Consider the following 24,589-nt stretch of genomic DNA (forward strand, 5'->3'; position numbering starts at 1 on the left):
CTGTATACTTGTAACTATTACGTAACTATTAAAATGCAGGACTATTCTCATGAGCAGTTGTGAGAGGTTTAATCATTTTAATAATTTTTAAAATTAAGACTAAACCCAAGCTTTACTTACCTGCTATTTGATAGGAAATTCAATGACAGTTTTTTTTTTTTTTTATATATATATATTTGTATTGGTGGTGATATTTTTATCTGTAATTTAATTAGTTTTATCTGTTAGAATGTTTACATGATTAAATCCTCTCAGAAAATGTGTATTTTTAGGTCAATTGAACCCGAAACTAAGCTAATTATACAGCATTTGTTTAAACTGATTAATCAGCTAGTCATCCAGGCAAACCACCGACTAGTAGGTTTCATAATCATCAAAAACAAAACTGTGTGGGTTTAAGGATCTCCCCGTACATGTAGAGACGTGAACCGCGAGATCACTGTTTATCGGATTATTTCGTCTCTCTTTACCGCGTGTATATCTCTTCATCAGACGGATCGGGGCCTGCGCTGTCTTTTAATTTCCAAGGCTCGAAGTCAGGATTTGTTCTGCACCATTTCTCCCCTAAGATGGGTTTAGAGACGCATTAGGGAAACAAAACAAAGAGTCAAGTGAAGTAAAGAGGGGCGAGTGCGAGCGCGGGATGAAAGCGGAGGTAAAGCCTCCCCCTGCTGCTTTCAAGCCTAAAATAGGTGTAATTCAAGCGCTGCCCGAGAGATAACGTGAGAATGGGCCGCTGTCAGATATGCCACGTCTTTGTGTGCCCGACATTGTTCTGTTCTCCTGTTTGTTGGTTTTGTAAGGCAGCCCAGAAGCTAATGTACATCTGACGCAATGAGGGTGAACAAAACTATTACTAGTCATGGGTTGCTTGAACTTATATGACTTACGTTTTATTCAGGTTCACGCTTATAAAGGGGTGTTTATTTCAGATGCATTCAGGAATGGTTAGATGTAGCGCAACGGAATGGATTTTCACCTCAATAAGTTAGTCTTTTTTGACGCAGTCTTAAAAAACGAAGTTTGGAAATGCAAAAATGGCACAATTTTATTTATGCATTTTAGAATGCAACAAAACACAATCTAGCTATAAGCGATTGCATTGTTTCTCAAATTCTTTAGAGAAAAAGAAAAGAGTTTTTATTGCGCTTTTGTAAATTTTGTTTCTGGCCTTTTGTTTAGAACTAATTTCCAGATAAAGACTAAACTCAAGCTTTACTTAACGTTAGTGATAGTTCACGATGGTCAACTAATTCACTAGCCTTTCAATAACCAGCTAGTCGATTAAGTCGATTTTTCCATTCATATACTTGCATCCAAAATTTGACTTGTGTTCATATACTTGTGTAAAATATATTTCTAGTCTTTGTTTAATGACTAATTCAAGATTAAGACTAAACATTAGCGATGATTCATGATAGTTGACTAATTGACTAGACTTCCAATAACATGCCAGTTGATGTTGTTGTTGTTTTTTTGCATTTGTATACTTCAGTCCAAAATTTGGCTATTCTTTGCATTTGTATACTTACGTTTCTCCTCAAATTCTTTAAAAAGAGACCCAAAATAATCCATAATTGTCATACTTTTTTTCATCTTACCAAAACAGCAGTAAAATTAAAGTGGATCAATTAAGAAATATTTGAGTTCATATTGAGATCTCTGACAAATCTGAGCACAGTTTTAGATGTTAAAATCTCAACTGGACACTAGCCTCCATTTGTTGTCTGTTTATGCTCAGTGTAGTCAAACAATTGAGACATTAACGAGATCATATATGTGTTTTTGTTTTATTATGCACCTCCTATGACTGTAGGATATATAATTTCTCACTATCAATCCAACTCTGTTTTCGTGCCGTGACGCCCTCAGAATTGCTCTGCGTGTCTGTGTTTGTGTCTTCTGTGTGATTTCAGATGTTTACTAGGCAGTGCACATCGTCCCAGAGCTCTAATCACTCCATCCACCCCCCCTCCCGCAAACCCCTGGCCACCAATACCCTCTGCACGGAGCCGTCTGATTGGCTGCGTTGTCGTCCGCTGTACTCTCACAGGCTCTGATCGCTAATTACTGTCTCGTCAGGTTGTCGTACAGCACAGCCGGCTGAACGGGGGACATTTTGTTGTTGTTCTTGTCATTTTCAGTGTCTGAGAAGCTTTGAAAGTAATTTGGGAAGGTTTGCTGCGAATTGTGAGATGTTATGCTAATATTTTTGAAAAAAAAGAGTTAGCATTTAGATGTCAAAAGTTGGCAGTTAACGACAGTTGCACTTAAATATAGAAATAAAAAGAACTGATTAACTTAAATGAACTGTTTGTTGTTCACTTGAGTTTGGAAACAGCCAAGTGACTTTTTGGAAAGGAGTTAGCCTTTAAAAGCTAAGACTTAGCAGTTAGCAACAGCTGCATTTAAAGTTACAAATAAACAGAAGCTTTTTTGACTGTTTAAATTAACTTTTAGCTATCTAATATTAGATGCTTCATGTGAGTGTTTAGGATCAGTCAAGCTACATTTTTGGGAAAGGAGTTAGCACTAGCACTTGGCCACATTTGCACTTAAAATTAGACCTAAAAGTAGCTTCATATGAACAGTTTTAGCTATTCACTATTAGACCTCATAATGCTTTTTATTAGAGTCTGCAAACAGTCAAGCTACTTTTTTGGGAAAGAAGTTAACACTTAAATACTAAGTGTTAGCACTAGTGTTAAGTGACAGCTACACTTAAATTTACAAATAAAATGTTTTCACTGATTGAAACTACGAAATCAGATTTCCTAATGAAATTTTAGGATAGTACTATAATCTCATCGGCTAGCATGGTGCTAAAGCTATGAGTGCAATACAACATCACATAAAAACTGCAAAGTAGCATGTTTTCATGCTACACTGCTACTAATTGGAAAACATTGCCTGTTTCTAGTAAAGCTAGTAGCATCGCATAGATAAATCAATTGTCACATTTGTTTTTCTTTTCTCAGAAACGCATCCAATTGTGGATGTAGATTGGCTTGTGATCTTTTTCGTATGGACTTTAAATGGTTTTTGTTCTTACGAACACCTGTTTTAAAGGCGCCGTTCGGCCCACACACGCCGCCCAGGTGGATTTGTGGTTGCTGTGTTGTACAGCTGCGCCACACACGGGCCTTTACTTAGACACACACACACACACACACAAAACGAGTGGATGTCACCTCTGCGAGAGGTTGCCAACTGCATGATGTCATCCTCACCGCCTCCCTCTCGCTCGCTCATGCTCTCATAAATCAACATGTGGAGGAGACGTTTTTAATCAAAAAGAAAAAAGGGCTGTGAATAAATCTGGCCTGTGGTAATAAAGCTGGGGGCTTGTTTGTGTGTGTGTGTGTGCGTGTGTGTGTGTGTGTGTGTGCAGAAAGTCCAGCAGTTTTACATCTACACGATTAGCTTCTGAGTACACACACACACACACACACACACACACACACACACACAGTCTCCATTCTCAATTTAAGTCTTGCTGGCGACAGATGAATAAATACTAGCATTAGATCTGGTTTAGCTTGGTGTGTGCGTAATTAGGGTAGACATGCCTATTAAGCTCACCAAAATCTACATTGAGACATTGTTAGTGCACAAGATATTGGTTTCAGTACAAAAAGTTATGTTAAAATAAAATATTTATTAATCTCTCACACAAAAATATGTAATTTTATTTTAAATGACAAAAGCATTTCAATTAAGTATATACATCATTAAATTCAAAAAGTCCGGCTGTGCTTAATGGGTACATTTTTGTACATTTAAGCTCACATTATGTTTTATTAAACATTCTTGTTTATTTTAAGGAAAATATATTTTTTTGAAGGTACAATGTCAATCACAAAACAACAGAACACTAAAATCAAGCAACGAGGCATTCGATTTGATTTAAGCACATTGCAACATCTAAACTAGTCCACGTTCAGCTAAGAGAAACGCATTCAAAAATCAGATAAAACAAACCAATAAAACATTCAATTCATGGGGATGAACACAGAAACTAGCCTCATTATGAAGCCTCTTGTTAAATGGATGTCAGCTTATCTATAGTCTCTTAAGGCTGGAGAACACTACATGATTTTCCACAGATTTACAGTCTGGAGAAGATGATGCTAGTTCCCAAAGATCAGAGCCAGTCTGCAGATTTGAGTCGACAGAATCCATAGAAAATCGATTAACTTGACTTAGAGTGACAACCATCAGTTAATATTTAAAGTCTGTTCATGAAGTATTTACATAGACGTTCAATGTGGAAGAGCTTAAAGAGAGCACACTGAGCTTAATGGGAGCAGCAACAATTTTTTATAAATTTCATGTAATATTTATTAAAATGACAGGATTTTTGCTAAATAAATAGTCTAGGTCATGTATTAAGTTCATACATATTTTAATACGAACAACTATTATTAACAATATCTATGAAATTATACATTTTCTTATTGATGTCACGCTGAAGCTGTGTGATTTTTATAGCAGTGCACCCTTTAAGATCACCTTAAAATAATATGAAATCTTCAAAAATTACATCACTGTAAAACCACAGACCAGCAATAAACTGATAATTTATAATATTATGGATGTAAAAGTACAAGCCAGTAATGTCTGTAAAGTAATATGTTAGCGTAGCACACAATCGTATACAGCTAGTCAGCTAACTGTGTTCTGTAGCATCTGCGCTGTGTTGCTAAAACTATCTTTTGGATCTAATGTAATTATTTCCCACATCCAAGTTCCAGGTTATAATATGCAAAAGTCTGAACATTAATCTCTTAATTTTACAATAAGTAGTGAAACTTACCCAAAATAAAGGCTTAAACATCTTAAACACACATTTAAGGGGCTCCTCTTTTGGTGAAAGTTTTCAGACAGCTTTCAAAATGGCCTCCAGACAGTGTGAACACATGGAGACTCGTATCTCAGCGTGCAATGATCTGATTGACTTGAAATTATAGGAGGTATATAGCAACAAACACATCAATTGTTTAAGACATCAAGTAGGATAATAAATTATTTGTTCTTTTTATAATCTGAGCTCAAAAATGGAAGTGTGTTTAATGGGTACATGAGCTTAATAGGTACGTTTACCCTATGTGTAGATACTGTATGTGTGTGTGTGTATATATGTATGTGTGTGTATGTATATATTTTTGTGTGTGTGTATGCATGTGTGTGTGTGTATATGTAAATATTATGTTATATATAATTTTTGTAATAAATAAAATAAAAACTAAACATACATTTGTATGTATGTATGTGTGTGTGTATATATATATATATATATATATATATATATATATATATATATATATATATAGATAGATAGATAGATAGATAGATAGATAGATAGATGTGTAAACTTTAAATTTATTTAATTATTTTGTTTTATAATGAATTTTATTACATAAAATGTAATATTCAGTGAAAAGATGTTTATATATTTCTAGATGTATGTGTTTGTAAATGTTATTTTTATTTATAATTAATTTGTTTTAGAATTGCTTTATTATATAGGACATAATACATTGTAAAAATATTACATGATATAAAATTAAATACATAAATACATTTTTGGCTATAAGACAAATTGTGTAGTGATCAAAAAAAAAAAAAAAAAAATTTTATAGCTAAAATTAAAGCTCTTATAATTTAGCTTCAAAATATTTGTCTTTAAAATAGCACTTTATAACAATAAGCTTTTAGATTTGTCTTCAAAATAACAAGACTTTTGACCGGAAATGTTTTCTATGATCATGCAAAAAAATAATTTTAGTCTAGTGTGTCTAAACGTTTGTATGTATTAGCATTATTTCAGCCACGCACTCTTTAATTCATATCCTTCAATCTGGGATGAGGCGTCAGATGAGGGTCCACTTTCCCACAATCCTCTGCACAAGCTCTAAATACAGTTCATTTAGCTTGGGTGTGCCTCCATCTGACCACAAAACACCCAATCTGAACCTCTCTAACCCTCTCTGAAAGCCTCCAGACACCCTGTCCAGCGCCACGCTGACCGGACCAAAATATCCCGTGTCGAAACTGTACACCGCAATCTGCACAATGCTGTGGTCCCATGTAGCGCCATAAAATCACTTTGTGTTTCTGTAGCCTCAGAGTATTATTGCTCAATAACACAGGCCTGTGTTATTCTTCCATTTCGAGTGTTTATGTTCGGATCGTGTGCTTACAATGATTTCCTGTGGCCATCGCTATATCAGGAATCCCGCCAAAGGCTCGTTTGTTGTTGTTCCTCAGAGTGGCGCTCGCTATATCGTGTTTTTTTTTTCGGGAAGCGGCGTGCCGTAGCGTTTAGCAATCTCCTTAAGTGTCCGCGTGCCGCCCGCGCCCTTGCCAGCTCCTCTCCGCTTTGATTGACTCGGGCAGAAAGTGACGCGAACGATTTCAATAATTTATTTTTCCTTTGAAGCTTCCAAGTGAGAGATTTCAGGCCCCTGAGGGAAAGAACCCCCCCACCCCACCCCCGTCTTGTCTCTTTAAAGCTATCAGCTAAAAGGCCCGAATGTCCCTCATTACCTGCCTCGTTCAGTGTTGCGGTTTAACCTCCCCGACGCAGCTCGATTGCCAAAGTAAAGCTCTGATGCTCTGATGCTCATGGCTCGGGGCGGCATCCGTCTGCAGACCATGCAGAGGCTTTTTCAGGTTGCTTGTTAAAGGGCTAGTTCACCGAAAAAGAAATCCCTTCACCCTCATGAAGTTCTAGCATTGAGCACCAAAAAGAGATGTTTCGACAAATGTTCACGCTGCTCCTTTCCAAGAATTGTGACTAGGGCATGTAAAAGTCAAGAAACAACAAAAAAGCACCAGGAAACCTGTCCGTATGACTGTCCATATTTTTTTCTTTTTTTGTATGCAAAATGTTACAATTTCCGAAGTTTTACAACAAATAACATCATAATTAAAAACATTGTTTCGTCAAGTTTCTTGCATGTCAAGTATGAATGTGTAAAAGTGCATATGAGAGATTTATGAAGAAAAAGATTTCAGTATATCTTTCAAGTATATCTTACGACTTTAGGAGACTTGGATTATAATGTGCAAGTCTTTTATAGACATAGACTTTCGTATAAACACAAGACTTTTTTCTTTTGTAGAGCACCAAAAGGGACATTTTGACAAATGTTCATGCTGCTCCTTTCCAAGAATTGTGACCAGGGTATGTCAAGCTCAAGAATCGACAAAAAGGCACCAGAAAAGTTGTCCGTATGATTCGTGCAAAGTCTTTGCATGCAAAATATGTAGAAATTTCATGCTTTATTATAGCAAATAGTGCCGCAATTAAAAAAACGTTGGTGAAGTTTCTTGCATGTCAAGTTTAAAAATAAAAATTAATATATTACAGATTTTTGAATGATGTTTCTCACGTAAATCTGTCGACTTTAGGAGACTTGGAATATACTGCACAAGTCGTATGTTCCAAACCCATAAGACTTTTTTTTTGTTTCGTAGAGCACCAAAAGAGATGTTTCGACAAATGTTCACGCTGCTCCTTTCCAAGAATTGTGATCAGGGCATGCCAAGGTCTAGAATCGACAAAAAGGTGTCTCATAAGTTGTCCATATGACTTGATGCGACGTATTTCATGTCTTTGCATGCAATATACGTATTAAAGACGTAATTAAAGACATTGTTGTTCCAGAATCCATGTTAAATTTGAAGATTTCTGCCATTTCTCACATCAAGCATCGTAAAAGTTGTCCCTTTTTGACTTCTGAGATGTGTTTCAAGTCTTTACTTGGAAAATAAGCCAAAACTTATGTTTTTCTTTTTTAAAGCAAATAATGTCATAATTAAAGATGCATGCCAAGTTTGAATATGTGGAAGTACAAATGAGATTTCAGATTTACTATGTAAAGGACCTTATTTTTCACTCAAATCTGTCATACGAGTTTGGGAGACTTGTAATATGATGCACAAGTTGTATGGACTAACGTTATGGTACTTTTTTGGAGCTTGACAGCCCTGATCACTATATGCTTTCATTATATGGAAAAGAGCAGCTTGAACATTCGTCATAATATCTTCTTTTATGTTCTATAGACGTAAGTCAAACATGTTCGGAACAACACAAGTGTGAGTAAATACCAGTATTTTAATCTCTTTAAAGTCCTCCAGTAGTTAATTTGACCAGCAGATGGCGCCTCGGTGGATCGCGTCACCTCCACCTGCTGTATACAGAGGCACACACACACACACACACACACACACTCTTTCCTGGGCAGCCCAGATTAATCATGAAGCAGATTAGCAGGCTCGGATTTACTGAATGTCACAAATGATTATTGCATGTCACCTTCGTGATCCCACATCACTGGCTGAGCCCTTTACTCGAGTCCCATCAGCCCTTGCGTCGATAGATTAAAAAGACGCTTTCTTTTTTGACTCCACGATCAATTTGCAAGCAAATTCGAAAACTATATGAGAAGGAATTAACAGTTTACGGATACCCAAGTAGCCTTTGATTACATGTGTTACATGTGCTGAAGCGAATATTTGATGATTTTGTTTGTTTATTTGATCTAGTGCCGCTCGTTTTAGTTTGTTTATTGTTCTCATTTGCATAATTGATGTCACGGCAACAATTAAAAGCGGTCAGCCGTTGAATTCAAGCCTGACTGACATAATGATGTTGTTTGTGTTGTCTTTTTCTCAGCTAGCGACATGTTTCATCCATAGTGAAATGTTTATTCACCGTCATTTGGGTTTTAGTGTATATCCAGCTTGGATTTTTTCCCTTCATGTCTGTCTCGTACAGCTTTATCGTGATCTAATCTTTGTAAATGACTCTAAACGCTCATTTGAGATTCTCACGGCCCACGCCGTCCACTCTGAGGACTTTAACCCTCGAGCGATCACAGGTGTCCGTTTTTATGAGGCCTGTCAACAAGTACCAATCGCCCGAGGACGCTGCAAATCACATTAGATTGTTGCCGTTTCCTCCTCATCTCAGCGGCCCGGCCGTTGCAAAATTGGCCTCATTGTTAAACTTAATTTCCTAAAGCTCTCGGTAGAATTTGACTTGCTCACCCCGCACCTGTTAAATATTTTCTTATCCAAAAAAAAGCGGCTCATTGGGGTCAGCTTGGAGTATCATAATCAGTGGTAATTATAGTAATATGGCAGGAGGATTGTGGGAAGCACAGTGACTTCCTGTTGTTGATAGCTTGCATACATAAGAGTATATTTATTAGCTTTTATCCTAAAATTATATAATTATATATTATAAGCTGATAATGATTTATTTTATTGTTTTAGTTTTATTAATATGTAACCCTAGATTTTTTTTTTTCTGAGAAACAATTTTCATATTTGCTCTCCACTTAATCTTATTGCTGTCTATAAGAAATAGTTCAGATGTTAACGAAAACTCAGTTGTGTTTTTATTATATTATTATTATTATTATTATTATTATTATTATTATTAATGTTGTTTAATTCAGATAAGCCAATAATAATAATAAACTTACAATTGTGGAAATTTATAATTATAATATTACTACTAGTACTATAAATTTTGATTTTATTCTTAGAAAAACAAATCTTAGAAGAAAAAAAACAATAATACAATAATGACAATAATAATAATTATTATTATTTTATTATTATTTAAAAAATGTGTTTGTGTATATGTATATGTATATGTGGTGTTAATTAATTATTTATTTACTTATTTTCAAGCCTGAAAAATCGTATCATAGTGAGTTTTGCCAAAATGTGGTTGTCCTGCTCTGCAGTATAAGATCTAAGTGACCCGCTTAGCGCTAATGATGACCTCACAAAAACATCTGCACAAAAACCACACATGACCTTTACCGCCATCTGTTTAGAAATCTCTTCTGAGTCGATTTAGTTGCTCACAGATGCTCCACAACTGTATTTTTGAGTTATGATTTGCATTACCCTATATAACTAGATATATATCATTTTTCTGTCCTTTTATCGTTCCTGCTCGCAACGGTCGATTATACGGCTAAAGAGAAACGCCCGGTCCGTGTGTTTCCATAGCAATGGCCCGGTCTGAAGTCAGATCTGTTGACTGATAGGCATGTTGGTTTCATGTGGCCAGAGAGAGAGAAAAAGTCCAATTGGGAGGATGAAGTGCGGTCGGCCGAGGCCCGCTGAGACCATATGAGAACCAGTCGAGCACACGGCCACAAATCTCTGTGTTCAAGCAGCCGAAGCTAAACCTGAGACACAGTCCTTTTCCTCTCGCCTCTGTCCCACACGCTGGACTTTCTGGTTTTACTCGCTTTATCATCACAAATGTGCATCAGTTAACTCTTAAATGCATGAATGTTTCGCCAATCATTATAACATATTCGGGTCTTTAGCTACCGGGACCTATATATCCAACTGCTACAATAGCAAAAAAAATCTCAACAATAAAATAAAGCATAGTTTGTTACTTTTGAAACTTAGAAGGGTTCAATTTGAGCAGATGATTTTACCATCGCTGTCATCGTCAGAACGCTGGCTCATATTCACAATCTCAAAAGTATCGTTTTCAGTGACTTCAAAGTCAGTATTTTGATAGCTGGCAGCTTATTCAGCACATCCAGCATCAAATGACAGTGACATTTATATTTCATTGCATACAGTAATTGCTCTGCAGTAAATCCATTCAAACCAGTTCAATTTTTGCTGATGATATTCTTTTGTTTTATGCCTGCGGTAATTATGAGTGAAACATCTATAAAAAACAGACATTCTTTTATATTTTATAATTTTTTTCTTGTTATATTGTTTATAATGAATAGATTGAGGAATGCTAAGAAAGTTGTTGTCTAACTTTAAAAAATGAAGGAGGGAGAGAGCGGTGAATGATGTCCTGGGTCACTAAAAACCCGAGATGTGCATTTAAGGGTTAAAGGGATCGTTCAGCCAAAAATGAAAATTTGCCGTTAATTTATTCACCGTTTGTTTGTTTTTTTTGTTTTTTTTTAGTTCAGTAGAACAGTAAAGCAGATTTTAGCTGAAACTGTGCTCCTTGGTGATTCATAAAATGCAAGTCAATGGGTACCTGCACTTTGAGAGTCAAAAAAAGCACATGCAGGCAACACAAAATGAATCCTCTTGGCTCCTGACGATATGTTGGTCTTATGAAGTGAAATGATCAGTCTGTGCAAGAAACTGAACATTATTTACAACATTTTACCTGTAATCCAGAGCCTCGGAAAACAGTCCGGAGTGATGTCCGGTTCACAAACAAATCATGATTCTTTTGAACCGATTCTTTTTGGTGAACTAGATGAACCAGTTCACCAGATAGGACTGAATCGTCTGGAACAGTTCGCGGCTCGATCAGCACAGATGTACAAATTACTCAATCAAAACTCACTTTCAGATGCCTGAAACTCACTCTGACTCAAAATGAGGAAACCGTTCAACTGTGATATGCGTGAACCGAACACTTGAATGAAGGGGCCAAATGAACGTTTTATGGTTTCTCATTGTTTATGTGTAAAGGTGAGTTGATGAGGACTAGTTGATTCTCTTGTAAAACATGTAAAACATCCACATTTCACATCAGTATTGACATTATATGACATAATTGTGTATACATTGTCATTGCATGATTATGTAAACAAACTAGAGAATTGAATCGAACTGTCCGAAAGAGTCAGTTCACAGAAAATAATCAGATTACAGGTAATAATGTTGTAAATAATGTTCAGTTTCTTGCACAGACTGATCGTTTCGCTTCATAAGTCCTTAATATATCGTCCGGAGCCGTGGGGTAGCCGTGGGGTAGCCATTGACTTGCATTATATATAATCACGGTTCCAGCTAAATAACATCTTTACTCACTTTAATCACAGTCATCTTGCATGGCCTGAGGGTGATTTAAATTAACAGAAAATGTTCATTTTTGTTTGAACTATCCCTCTACAAGTCCCTCTTTTGTCGTTTTGAGGTTGCTGTAAATATGAAGATGATGGCAAGGACCTCGTTGGCGTATACGATCGTGTTCAAAACCCCGGTCTTGTTATCATGAGAGCAGGTGCTTGACTTGTATGTAGATGTTGGTTTAGAGCGTAAACGTTACAGATGTTTACCTGAACATGTTGCTCACATTGATTTCTCAAATTACAGCCACTCAGGACATTATCCGGCACCGGGATCCCCCGTAATTGGCTCTTTCAGAGCTAAAGTGCGCGTGATACCAAAATGTTCCTCTTTACCCTTTCAGATAAGCCTCAATCAGCGGTTGAAAGGTGGCTATTTTAAAACAAGATGGGCGACAAGTGATGCTCTCTCCCCTTTCCTAAATGCCACTGATGGGCTGCCATTTTTTGTGCCTGCATTTTTCTAATTCTCAGCATAATGGAGCTCTTTTTTTAATATAAGCCCCGAAAGGTTTTTTTTTTTTTTTTTTCTCCGTTGATTATGGTGTTAGTCACCTAACCGCGTCTGTCACCCCGAGCCTCCTATTATAGGAGTCTCTCCAAATGGAGGCTCCAGAAACATGTTATTGGAAGCGTTTCGAAAGTCCTGCAGCTGTTAATGCGAGAAAAACAGTCTAAAAAAGAGTAATGCATGTGGAGAAGACAAGTATGTTTTTCCCTTCAGTTAGGATAAATTATTGATAACATATCTGCCATAAGATGAATATTAATAATATATGTATATATAGTAGTAGTATTGTTTATTTTCATGTTTTGGTAGATATTTAACATCTATACTCTTTTCCTAAAATAAATAAATCAATAAGTGGCAGATATAAAATATATATATTTTTATATCTGCCACTTATTGATTTATTTATTTTAGGAAAAGAGTATAGATGTTAAATATCTACCAAAACATGAAAATAAACAATACTAATATATATATATATATATATATATAAAACCAAAAATCACATTATATTTATGATTTCATTTTTAGCAATATTAAATATATGTAAAAATATTGATAATTTGTTTTATTTTTATTTTTTAAGTTACCTGCTATTTAATTATTTTATTATAATTCAATATTTAATTTTTTTGCATATGTGTGTATCAGTATTATAATTAATATAATATTAATAATATATTATCATTATTTTATAATATTGAGTGTTTTAAATGAAAAGGTACAGATTTAAGTAAAACGTTGCCTACTCTATTATAATTAATTTAATTATATATGATAAATATTTTAGTTTTAATATACTATGTATTATTAGATAATTATTACTTATTTTTGTGTTTTAAAAAACAAAAAAATAAACTATAACGAAGTATAATAATAATAAAATAAAATTTTAAATAAGTTTGTCATATCTACCAGAATTTTGATAGTGATGCAGCCCTAAAAGCAATAATTACAGCTTTAAATCTGATTGTATGAGCCACTTTTGTTGTCCTCATATAGATGGTTCAGACACCTGTAACTGGGCATCAGTTATTGCTTTATTATACCATATGCATATACTCGCCATTTGTTCAGCACATCTGTGCTTGTTTGTGCCGTCAGGAAAATGAAAAGCGTGTTAATTTGGTATTGTTTCTCCTTCATAGCATCGGGTGTACTGTAAACACCTGCAGAAGTGAGTGTCGGTGAGTGGAAAGGTTAATTGCTCGAGTGATCCTCTTTGTCTCGTGAAGAAGTGTGGCTCGTCAAAGCTTCTCTATTACACTCGCAAGCTCTCGTCAGATGCAGCTGTCAGAAAATCCATGTACGAGTGCACTGCAGGCCATTGTGTGTGGCTGCTGATGGTCACGGGTGAAGTGGCGATACGCTGCTGTTGGGAATGTGTGACTTCAGGCTACATACAGTGCACCACAGAGGTTAAACTATAACCTCAATCCGTCACTCACAGCTGGCTTTCTGTCCTTCGTCTTGAAGTCGATCTGTAACCCTTCACATTTTAGCCCTTCTCAACTCTTCGACTCTTGTTTGAATGATTGATTGAGGACTTTTGGCCTTTTTCTTGCTTTGGTCATTCAGTTTAGTTTTTACAGTGTGAAGATGTAAAGCCAGGGCCGAAAGAGTGAGCAATTTAGATCTGTCTTTTATGCCAATAGTAGATTTGTGCATGTTCTGTCATACATATCATGCTTTCTGATTCTATACTGTGAAGATAAATCACAAAGATTATTTTCATGATTATTCATACAGACCTACAAGGAAAAATGCATGTCCTTAACAACATGCTCTTGCCCAATCTATAATTAATTTGTCACTGCACATCTATTTTTGTATTCTTATTAACGTCAAATATTTTATTCATTATTTAACTAAAATATTTTAGACCTTTTATGATGTTTAATATTTTATAAAATTCTGACAAACATTTTTAATGTATATTTTTGTTATTGTGTGTGTGTGTGTGTATATATATATATATATATATATATATATATATATATATATATATATATATATATATATATATATATATATATATACCCATTTACTTTTTATTATTTAAAAGGATCTATTTCTAACTTGAGACATTCAAACTTCAAGTTTTTAAAACTACTTCAAACTTTTTTGCCAGGATTTCTCAAGCCAACACAGTTCCTTTTAACAAACTTTTATATTTAGTTAAATATTTTATTAATTATTTCAGAAATGTTATTTTAATTTTTTTATATAATTTTTACATTTTATACAGTTTTTTTACAAATGTAATTATTTTATTATTATTTCTATATTATTATATAACATTTTACTTTTTATTATTTCTATAATATCACAATATAGGAGTCCATTTTAATTTCCCCAAAATCTTTTTTTATTATTCTTTTTTTATAATAATTCAGCCAATTCTCCCACCTCCCCAAAAAAAAAAAATACTGTACAGATGTTTTACTTCTGAGGTTGTTTTTGCAATTATTGTATAATTCTCAATAGTGATTCTCCATTCTTATGATACTATAATGGTTGGGAAATGTCATGAAAACAATGTCACAATGCAGAAAATCCTTTAAAATGAATGATGAATTTATTTTATTTTATTTTATTTTTTTCCTGAAATGTCAGTGTCCTACAGAAGGACATGCTGAAAATCTCACCGGAGCTGTTCCACCGGGCTCACGGTTCAAAGAACCATGGTGTTTTTGATGTCTTGTTTTTGCTCTACCAAACAATTATGACTCATACTAACTAAAGTGGCGAACCTGTGTGCGTTTGTGTTTTGAAAGTTGAGCTTTCATGACTGCAGAAAGTCCTCGGGCTTCATCCTCTGCACTCTCTGGAACTTCGCTTCAAGTGTGTTTATTCGCACACAGAGATTCAGGGGCTCGCCTGCCTGCCCACGGGCGGTTAATAATTAATTTGCCGTGCTTGCCTGACCGTTTGATCATCTCCTCATATCTGTGCGCTTTCTGGATTTTAGCATGTTCCCCCTAGAGAGCCTCTTCTCATGTCTTGTTGTGTCAAGCTTGACCTACTGCCCCGCGGAGAGAAAAAAGCGTGCGCCAGCGGAGGCCCGCCGAGAAGAGTCGAGGTAGACAGCATGATAATTTGATGAGCCGAGAACAAACTGTGCCGGGTTCTGAGGGGGGAAAAAAAGGACAATTTCTTATTTTCCGAAACTAGCGTAATCCACAAAGAACAAGCAGTAATGGTAGAAAAAAAAAGATGACAGCTCCTGCTCTCCAGAAGCTGAAATAGCTAGGTCACGATCTATCGTCAGCGACTGTCAGTCCTGCATGTCGTTAGCTTACAGCTGGCATGTCTTACGGGAAACGTGCGTAGGGTTTTCAATGCTTCACCTGACAAGGGGCTTTCAAATCAAGGCAGAGTCGCAGGTACTTTATTATTCATTGGCCAATAAATTATTCAGAGTGGCGTCGACGTGCACGTTGTCTGTGGTGTAATTACCGGCGTGCTGAAAAACAGCCACTTTCCATTTGCGCCGACGCACGGCGGCCCCCATTTCTTGTCGACATCTCTATCGTAGCAGAACGGGTCACTAGCCCACTCCAGTCGTAGTCCCCTCACTCGCTACTTTATGGTCGAATGCGCTGCGAGTAGCTGTTAAATTGTGTGTGTGTGTGGGTGGGTGTTCAATCACTCTGTAATTTAATTTAATTGATTTGCTGTTACAGTGGCCTTGTGAAGAATTGGGTTAGCTTCACTTTACCTGCACTCACTGTTCACCATAGCTTGCTAGCAGCATGCTACTCTTACTATTTCTGCAGTATATAGTGAACATTTTATGTCTACGTTGAATGAATGATGTGCTAAATTCACCAAATTGTGCAAAAAACACTGCAAGAGGCTATTTTCCCACAATGCAATGCGTTTAACTGGACTTTGCATTTCCAGTGTGAACAGGAAGTGATATCGGTGTTCTCTTTCTTGACTCTTTTGACGAGACTGGCGTTTTGTTTTGGTGCCAAAACAGCTAAATGCTAATCGTAAATTTTCTTTTTCTTTAGCTCCACCCAGGTTCACAAAAGTACCTGTCGACATGATCGGCGTCTCCGGAGGTGTCGTATCCTTTGTATGCCAAGCCACAGGTGACCCCAAGCCAAGAGTAACCTGGAATAAGAAAGGAAAGAGGGTGAACTCTCAACGCATCGAGGTGAGACTTAGCATGCTAGGACGTATTCAATATATCAGTTGAATAATCAGCCGTTTCTGTGGTATTTCTAACAAAATGTCATCTGGAACTGTTTTTCGGGTTCCATCTCAAGTGTTTACGTAGCATACATATCCTAGCTTCTGTGGGTTTTAGCCTGTGTCTTATATTCCTTTCTTGTTTGCTGTGTTCTTTTGTCGTAACACAGCTGGCAGCTGTAGTGTTGATCAGTGTTTAGTGTATCTTAATTAAAACTAGCTCCGCATTTAACCACACTGTCACTATTCAACAAAGATGAAAAACTTCCCTAAAAAAAAAACACGTTGGTGGATCCAATTCACTCGTCAGCGTGAACCCAAGAGTATGCTCAAATTATCATCTTGGTTGCATTTAAAAGTCATTTCGTGAGGGGTTTGAATTAATTTGTTTCCCCTGAAGGCTTTGCTTTGATATTGATCTGCACACACTTAGGACAGTGTGCCATCACTGGGCTGCTTCTCATTATCGTAGCCTTGAAAACTCACCCCCCAAACAACGAAAGAGAGTTTTGCCACTGGCTTACAAAAAGCCTCGTTCCTCTTTGTCATTCCCTATTGATTCTAGCGACTGTTTCGCTACAATGACATCAAATGCGAAAGCACCGCAGGAGCCTAATTAACTCTCTTGCATAATTTGAGCTCACAGCAACATCTAGACGTTGCAGGACATTTTGGCACCTTATAATAGGAGCCCAACAATTTTTTAATCAGAATTAATTGATGTAAACATGAGAAGGGTTAGGGTTAAGGGTCAAAAGTTGGGGATGCCGGTTGATCAATCCAAAACTTTGCAGCAGGGAAGTTACATGACGTTTACCAAAACCATTCCCCCTAGATAACTAGGAATTAAGTGCCTTGCTCTCGAGACACTTGGGATGGGTAACTCTCAATTCTAGGATTGAATTCACAGGCGTTGTGTCTTCAGGCCAGATTTTTAACTACCAGGCAACTGGTAATGACATTTTACCATTTCAGTGTAATATACCGACACGCTCTCTTTCCTCTCACACAGACAATAGAGTTTGACGAAGGTGCTGGGGCCGTCCTAAGGATCCAGCCTCTCCGGGCGCCTCGAGATGAGAACATCTATGAGTGTGTGGCGGAGAACAGCGAAGGCGAAATCAGTGTCCAAGCTAAGCTGTCAATCATTAGAGGTAAGAATAGAGTCAAAATTTTTTTTTTGTGAACTAGAGTTCATCTGCCTGGAAGTTTCTACAACTTCAAAATCTGTCACTGCAGTGGTACCCTTTTAACAAGTACACCCTTTTACCTTACTTACCCCCGAAAGGTGCATATTAGTACCTTATTGGTGCATATTTATATCTAAATGGTACATATTAATACCTTTTATAAGGGTACCATTCAGAGGTGGACAGTAAAGAAGTACATTTACTTGAGCACTGTACTTCAGCACTGTACTTAAGTACACTTTTTGAGTATCTGTACTTTACTTGAGTATTATTTTTTTCTGGAAACTTGCTACTTCAACTTCACTACATTTGAAAGACAAATATCGTACTTTTTACTCCACTACATTTATATCAAGGTCCCCAAGTAGAAAGTCGTTATATGTAGCAGTTTTTCCAGTGTGCGCATTTTCAGATTCAATGAAAATCCAGCCTGCGATCTGCCAGGACCTTCCTGTGTTGCCAAGTCTTACAGTATTTCTAAGCTTGCAGTTTTCCGCATAGATTTGAATGGATATTTGGCAGATTTATTTTTACACAAATCTGGCAGCCTCGGGACCTTCCCCGCTAAACTAATGTAAACATCTGCGCTACTGCACAGCTAAAAGCACTCTAAAAAGGCAAATAAGATAATAAAAGATGAAAAAGGCACATATTTATAGTGTGGTGTGATCATCTGTGTGTTCACCACATTGATTTTAAAGAGACAACTGTATGTGATGCCTTACGTAGGCCGAGCGCTACGATCAAAGATCATAGAAGATAAATGGTAAATACGGTAAATAAAAATTACCTCCACTTGATCTACATGACAAAGAAAATGTATAGTTTTTATTCTGTGTGAAATCGCATGTGTATGTGTTAACTCATTAAAGCTCTATGGAAAACTAACCATGTTTTTACTATAGTAACTGGTTTAACTATGGTATTTGCAGTAAAATCACAGTATCCACAAATTTACTATTCTCTCACTATAGTAACCATAATTATGCTATTTGTAGTAAAACTACATTAACCACAAATTTATCATAGTTTCATTATAGTAGGCTAACTATAGTTTAATTTTTGTAGCTAAATAATGGCAATACAAATGCTAGGCTAAATATATCCGTCAAAAATGGCTGCTATCATATATAAAAAACCTTACTACTCAGGCCTACAGGTAAATTGCTGCTGAAAACTGGTCAAGGAAGTATATAAATCTGAACATTATTTTGTCAAACAACTGCACATAAATACATATCTTTTTTTGCAAACAAATGATCAATAAGTAGGTTAAATGAAAATGTTTTACTTCACCTTTTTTACAACTTTGGAATCTAAACTGGGAATCAATAAGAATTGAAATCAATAAGCAGAATCAGAATCGGAATGGATAAAATTCAAACAATGCCCAACCCTAGCCACATGTTGTGAAGTTAACTGATTTCTGAGCATTTTATGAACACTGATCAGTTTTCATAAATGGAAAAATTTAAAAAGATGGTTCTTTGGCACAATGTGCACACCCATGGCCATACAGAGAGAGTATGTTCCAGTTTTCTGAAAAGACTAAAGATTTGTTTTCTTTTCAATGTTTGCTTTGTTTGCCTAAAATGAACCAAATCATAGCCGTCAATATCTCTTTGAAAAAGAACTTTGTAACTTTTAAACAAGTATTAAAATGAGTTCAATGTTAGCTGTAGGAGTGTTTAATAAAAAATAAAGATGATTATCTTCATTCAGTTGTCCTATTTCTATTGGTTTGGTAACATAAAAGATCTTAATTCCAAAGATAATACAAGCTAATCAGTGTATTCATTAAGTTGCATTAGTGGCATAAGGTATTAACAATAAAACAATGCATTTACTTTTTACTTTTGATACTTAAGTACTTTTAAAAGCATGCACTTTCATACTTTTACTTAAGTAAAAACTTGTCTTTACAACTTTCACTTGTAGTGGAGTAGTATTTGACCAGTGGTATCTGTACTTTCACTCAAGTAATGAAGTTGTGTACTTTGTCCGCAGTATCAGCTTTTGTAGTGATCCTGAAGACCTTGAGTAGTTGGTTTAGGTGTGTTTAATTGGATCGCCTTGCTTTAAGTTTGTATCCTCTTCCAGTCCTCAAGACCAACCTCCCGGAATGTTTTAGATATGTATCAATTCAAACTGATGAGTTCAATCAGATGTTTTAATTAGTGAGGCATCTAAAACATTCTGGGAGGTGGGTCCCCAAGACTGGAGTTGAGAAACCATTTCAGAAAACCCTTGAAGAAACTGACCAGCTTTCTCTGGTTAACTTGAATGTGACCCAATCTTACTATCGCAAAAACTCTAAATCCGTCCTAGCCAATCGCAGAACCTCTGTCTTCCTCAGCATCGAGTTATCTCTGTGTTCCCCGTGCACTGAGGTCTAGCCATCTGCCTTGTCAATGCCGAGCGCTGGAGCAGGCAGCTTGCAGGCTTCTTCCTGGGCCCGAACCCAAGCCGAGGGTTTTTGTAGGCAGCCCAGTTTTACATGAAAATCCTGGCTTTGGCAAGACCTATGCGGCTCAGGAAGGAACACAGGCGGTAGCACTAGGGGGAAAAAAAACGGCTGCTCCCCCCTTCACTCTCTCATCCCCATCTGCTGTGGGCCCGCATTTACATCGAACCTTATCAGAAGAGCAAGCCCCCCACACACTCGTACAAAGGATGACACATGTGTCTGTGCGCTCCCAGAGGAGAGCGCCTCTGCTCCAGAACGTCTGCGCGGACATCAATCAAAATCAATTAAACTGTCCACCATTGCAGCTGCAATTTGTGGTCTCCAGCGGGCTCTTCTTTCATTTTGTCCCTGGCCAACTTCTGAAGCTGGTGACTTCATTAAGTACCCAGTCACCTTGCCGTCTTCAGGGTGTGTCTGCCCGCCTGCGGCAGAGAAAACACAAGAAGGCTTTGCTGTAAATCTGCCGGTGCTCTTTCCAGGGGCTTAGGTTTGTTTTTAGCTGCCTTCTGGCTGCCCACAAGAGCGGTGAGCAGAATGCTTAAGATGTGCCATCTGCTTTTCCACCGTGTCGCAGAGTCCTCTGAGAGTCCTTGGAGGAGTCTCGGAGAAAACCGAGGCGAAGAAACCTGCAACCGTCCCTGCTGCTTCTCCTCCGTGTCACTACGGGCGGTGAACCCTCGCTTCCCCTCCTCCGCTTTCTTCTCTTGTAGCCTCGCTGTTTTTCTTTTCATTCTGACCCTGGCTTTCAGCCCTTCTTGCCAGTCTTGTCCACCAGCGACCCAGAGCTAGCACTTCATAGAATCCAACACCAACAGCAGCCCAGGTTTCGCCATCTGCTCGCTTCCTGCGAGGTGTCAGACGCTCGCACGCTTCTTTACACATTCAGGTGTGTCTGGCCTTAGCTTGCCCCTGGTCACGCTGTGAGAGCGCTGGGTTCAGAGTGCTGGCCAACAAAAGATCAGAGCGGGAAACGCTGGATCGCACAGCCATGGGTTTGGCATTGTGCAACCCGAAATCCAAAGGTGTCAGACCACCTTCCCGAAACATTAGCTCTTTTCCAATACCTTCTGTTTTTTAGACAGCGTCATTAGCTAACTCCAGATGTGAAGGCTTTTGTAAAAGTTGCCTAGTTTTAGCAGTAGCGCAGGCTATATTTTGTGGATAAGGCGATCTCAGAATGCATTGCGTCAGGCTCAGTGGGGGAGGGGAAGTCCATACAAGATGAATGGATTGATATTATTGAGAAAAATGCTAGGTTTAGAGTTACAAGTGCACTATTTTACCTAATGTTTTTGTAGGTATTTTTAAGCTTATTAGAGTGTTGTGCTGTTAGCTTAGCAACATGTTAGCTAAAAACTCGTGTAATCTGTTAGTTAGGTTTAAGGCTGTAAGTGCACTATTTTACCACAAAATTGTGTTTGCTATGTATTTTGATGCTTATTAGAGTGTTGTGCTGTTAGCTTAGCTTAGTTAGCAGGAAACTCATGTCATCTTTTGTGGATGGATAAAATTGATGCAAAGAAGTTAGGTGTAGGGTTACAATGCGCTATTTTAGCTAATATTTATGTATTTTTATGCTTAGCAGAGTGCTGTGCTGTTAGCTTAGCAACCTGTTAGCGAAAAGCTCTTGCGATCTGTTGTGGATTGATAAAACTGATAAAAATGCTAGGTTTAGGGTTACAAGTGCGCTATTTTACCTGATATGTTTGTGTATTTCTATGCTTATTAGAGTGTTGTGCTGTTAGCTTAGCAACATGTTGGTGAAAAACTTTAGGTTTAAGGCTACAAGTGCACAATTTTACCTCATAATTGTGTGTGCTATGAATTTTTTGCCTATTTTTTGCCTATTAGACTGTTGTGCTGTTAGCAACATGCTAATGGCAAACTTACTTGTAGTCAGTTGGGTCTCTTGTGAGAGGAACTACATTTGAGTTGCTGCCTATGAGGAATGTCCTAAATCAGTGCTTTATTAGAAGGTAGAAGCCTAAGTAGACAGTATTCTTATCTCTTTGTCAGTTTGCCTTTCTTTCTTCACCTCTTCTCATCTCTAATCTCATCCTTCGCTTCCAGAGTTCACGGCGTGACCCTTCCTCTTCCAAACTCTGGACGCAGGAACTCGTTAGCACTGCCAAGCGCCAGAGAGGATGATCTCACCGCAGCCCATGCCGTTTGATCAGACGCGTTTAATTGGCTGCTACCCTGCAGGACGAGCCGCGTTTGTTCTGCCGCTCCTCGCGCGGTTTTAATTGGACTGTTCTGACCCTGGCACTCGCTGCCGAACCCCTTTTATTAGCCATTTTTTTTAATCACAGCTTTTGGGCTGCCATTTCCAAATTCGTCCCTGTCTCGTTTGTCCCACTCAAGCTCAGTTTGAGGAATCTTAATGTCACTTCTCTCTCGGCGTCTGGTTTGAAGTGTTGCTGCCTCTGATCAGAGACGCTCAGCACTTTGTGGATCCACGCAGCCGAGTTCAATTCATGACTCCTCTATTCTGAAGGAATCTCACCGTCTCGCATATTTCTGTGGCTCACAGGTTTGATACAGAAATCAGCTCAATCTATACCATCGTCTCTGATCCTCAGAGTAATCTTGCCATCCATCTCTGTTCCTTTTCCTACAGCTCTTTCTTCCTTTCTGCAAGTCTCTTCCCCTCACCTCGCCTTTTCCACTGAAATATATAATTAAGAATTTTATATATAATTTTATACATATATATACATATGTATATGTGTATGTATATATATGTGTGTGTGTGTGTGTGTGTGTGTGTGTATATACCAAGCTCACTTATGCTGTTATAATTTTGCATGCAGTGTAAATGCCTTCGTGCTATATTTCAGCTTATATATATATATATATATATATATATATATATATATATATATATATATATATATATATATATATATATATATATATATATACATATACATATACATACACACATATATATATAGATATACATACATATACATATACATACACACATATATATATATATATATATATATATATATATATATATATATATATATATATATATATATATATATATATATATATATATATATATATATATATATATATATATATATATATATATATATATATATATATATATATATATATATATATATATATATATTTTTTTGAACTGTGTAAATGCATCTGAATGCCACTCCAGTCACTTCTGTTTCTTCTGCAGTGGAAAGATCGATTTTGTAGATATTGATTTCATATGATTAGGAACAGCCATATATTATCTTATTATATTAAGTGAAATTATTAATAAAATGTAAGAATTTGATATGAAAGATGATGCATGCATTTAATACGGTTAGGAAAAATGCCCTTTAAATAGGTCAAAAATGACCTGAAATCAATTTAAATAAATTTTTGTTTGCAGTATTAAGTCATATAAAACATGATTTCCCAACAACAAAATTGTGGCCAGTGAAAATGCTGAGTGGCTAGTAAATTTAGAAAACCACTAACCACAGTGGCCAGTGAGCAAAAAGTTCATGTCAAGCCCTGTATATATATATATATATATATATATATATATATATATATATATATATATATATATATATATATATATATATATATATATATATATATATATATATATATATATATATATATGTGTATATATATATGTGTATATATATATATATATATGTATATATATATATATATGTGTATATATATATATATATGTGTATATATATATATATATATGTATATATATATATATGTATATATATATATATATGTGTATATATATATATATATATATGTATATATATATATATATATATATATATATATATATGTGTGTATATATATATATATGTGTATATATATATATGTGTATATATATGTATATGTGTGTGTGTGTGTGGAGACAATTTAAAATATTCTAATTATTTCTATTTATTTGTATATAATTTTTAAATAATAATATTGATGTAAAGTTATAAATTAATTTAATAATAGTAAACAATTTAACTTTCCTTTTTCCACTGACATTTGTTAATAATAATAATAATAATAATAATACAATTTATAATAAATTAAATTAATGTAATAATTGAATTTCAGTTTATTGAATTAATATAATAATCATAATAATATAAACTTATAGATAATTTATTAATAGTAAATAATATAATAATAATAATAATAATAATAATAGTTAATTAAATGTATATAAGTAATAAATATATAACAATAATAATAGTAGTAGTAAAAATAATTTAATACTTTTATTTTATTATGCTACATTAAATTATTATAACAAATAAAGTAAATGTATTTGCATGATTTTAATTTCTATAAG

At 36.0% G+C, this 24,589-nt stretch overlaps 1 protein-coding gene across 24 annotated transcripts in view; it reads left to right on the plus strand.

Annotated features, from left to right (window-relative positions):
* The window catches only part of ptprsa (protein tyrosine phosphatase receptor type Sa), a 216,584-nt gene that overhangs the window by 89,837 nt on the left and 102,158 nt on the right, over positions 1 to 24,589 (plus strand). For all 24 annotated transcript variants that reach the window (XM_058760412.1, XM_058760423.1, XM_058760417.1 and 21 more), the window contains 2 exons: positions 16,410 to 16,555; positions 17,603 to 17,744. In XM_058760412.1, coding sequence (XP_058616395.1) covers positions 16,410 to 16,555; positions 17,603 to 17,744 — 288 coding nt within the window. The remainder of the gene's footprint in view (positions 1 to 16,409; positions 16,556 to 17,602; positions 17,745 to 24,589) is intronic.

This window comes from Onychostoma macrolepis, chromosome 22, assembly GCF_012432095.1.
Source record: "Onychostoma macrolepis isolate SWU-2019 chromosome 22, ASM1243209v1, whole genome shotgun sequence".
NCBI classification, from domain to species: domain Eukaryota; kingdom Metazoa; phylum Chordata; class Actinopteri; order Cypriniformes; family Cyprinidae; genus Onychostoma; species Onychostoma macrolepis.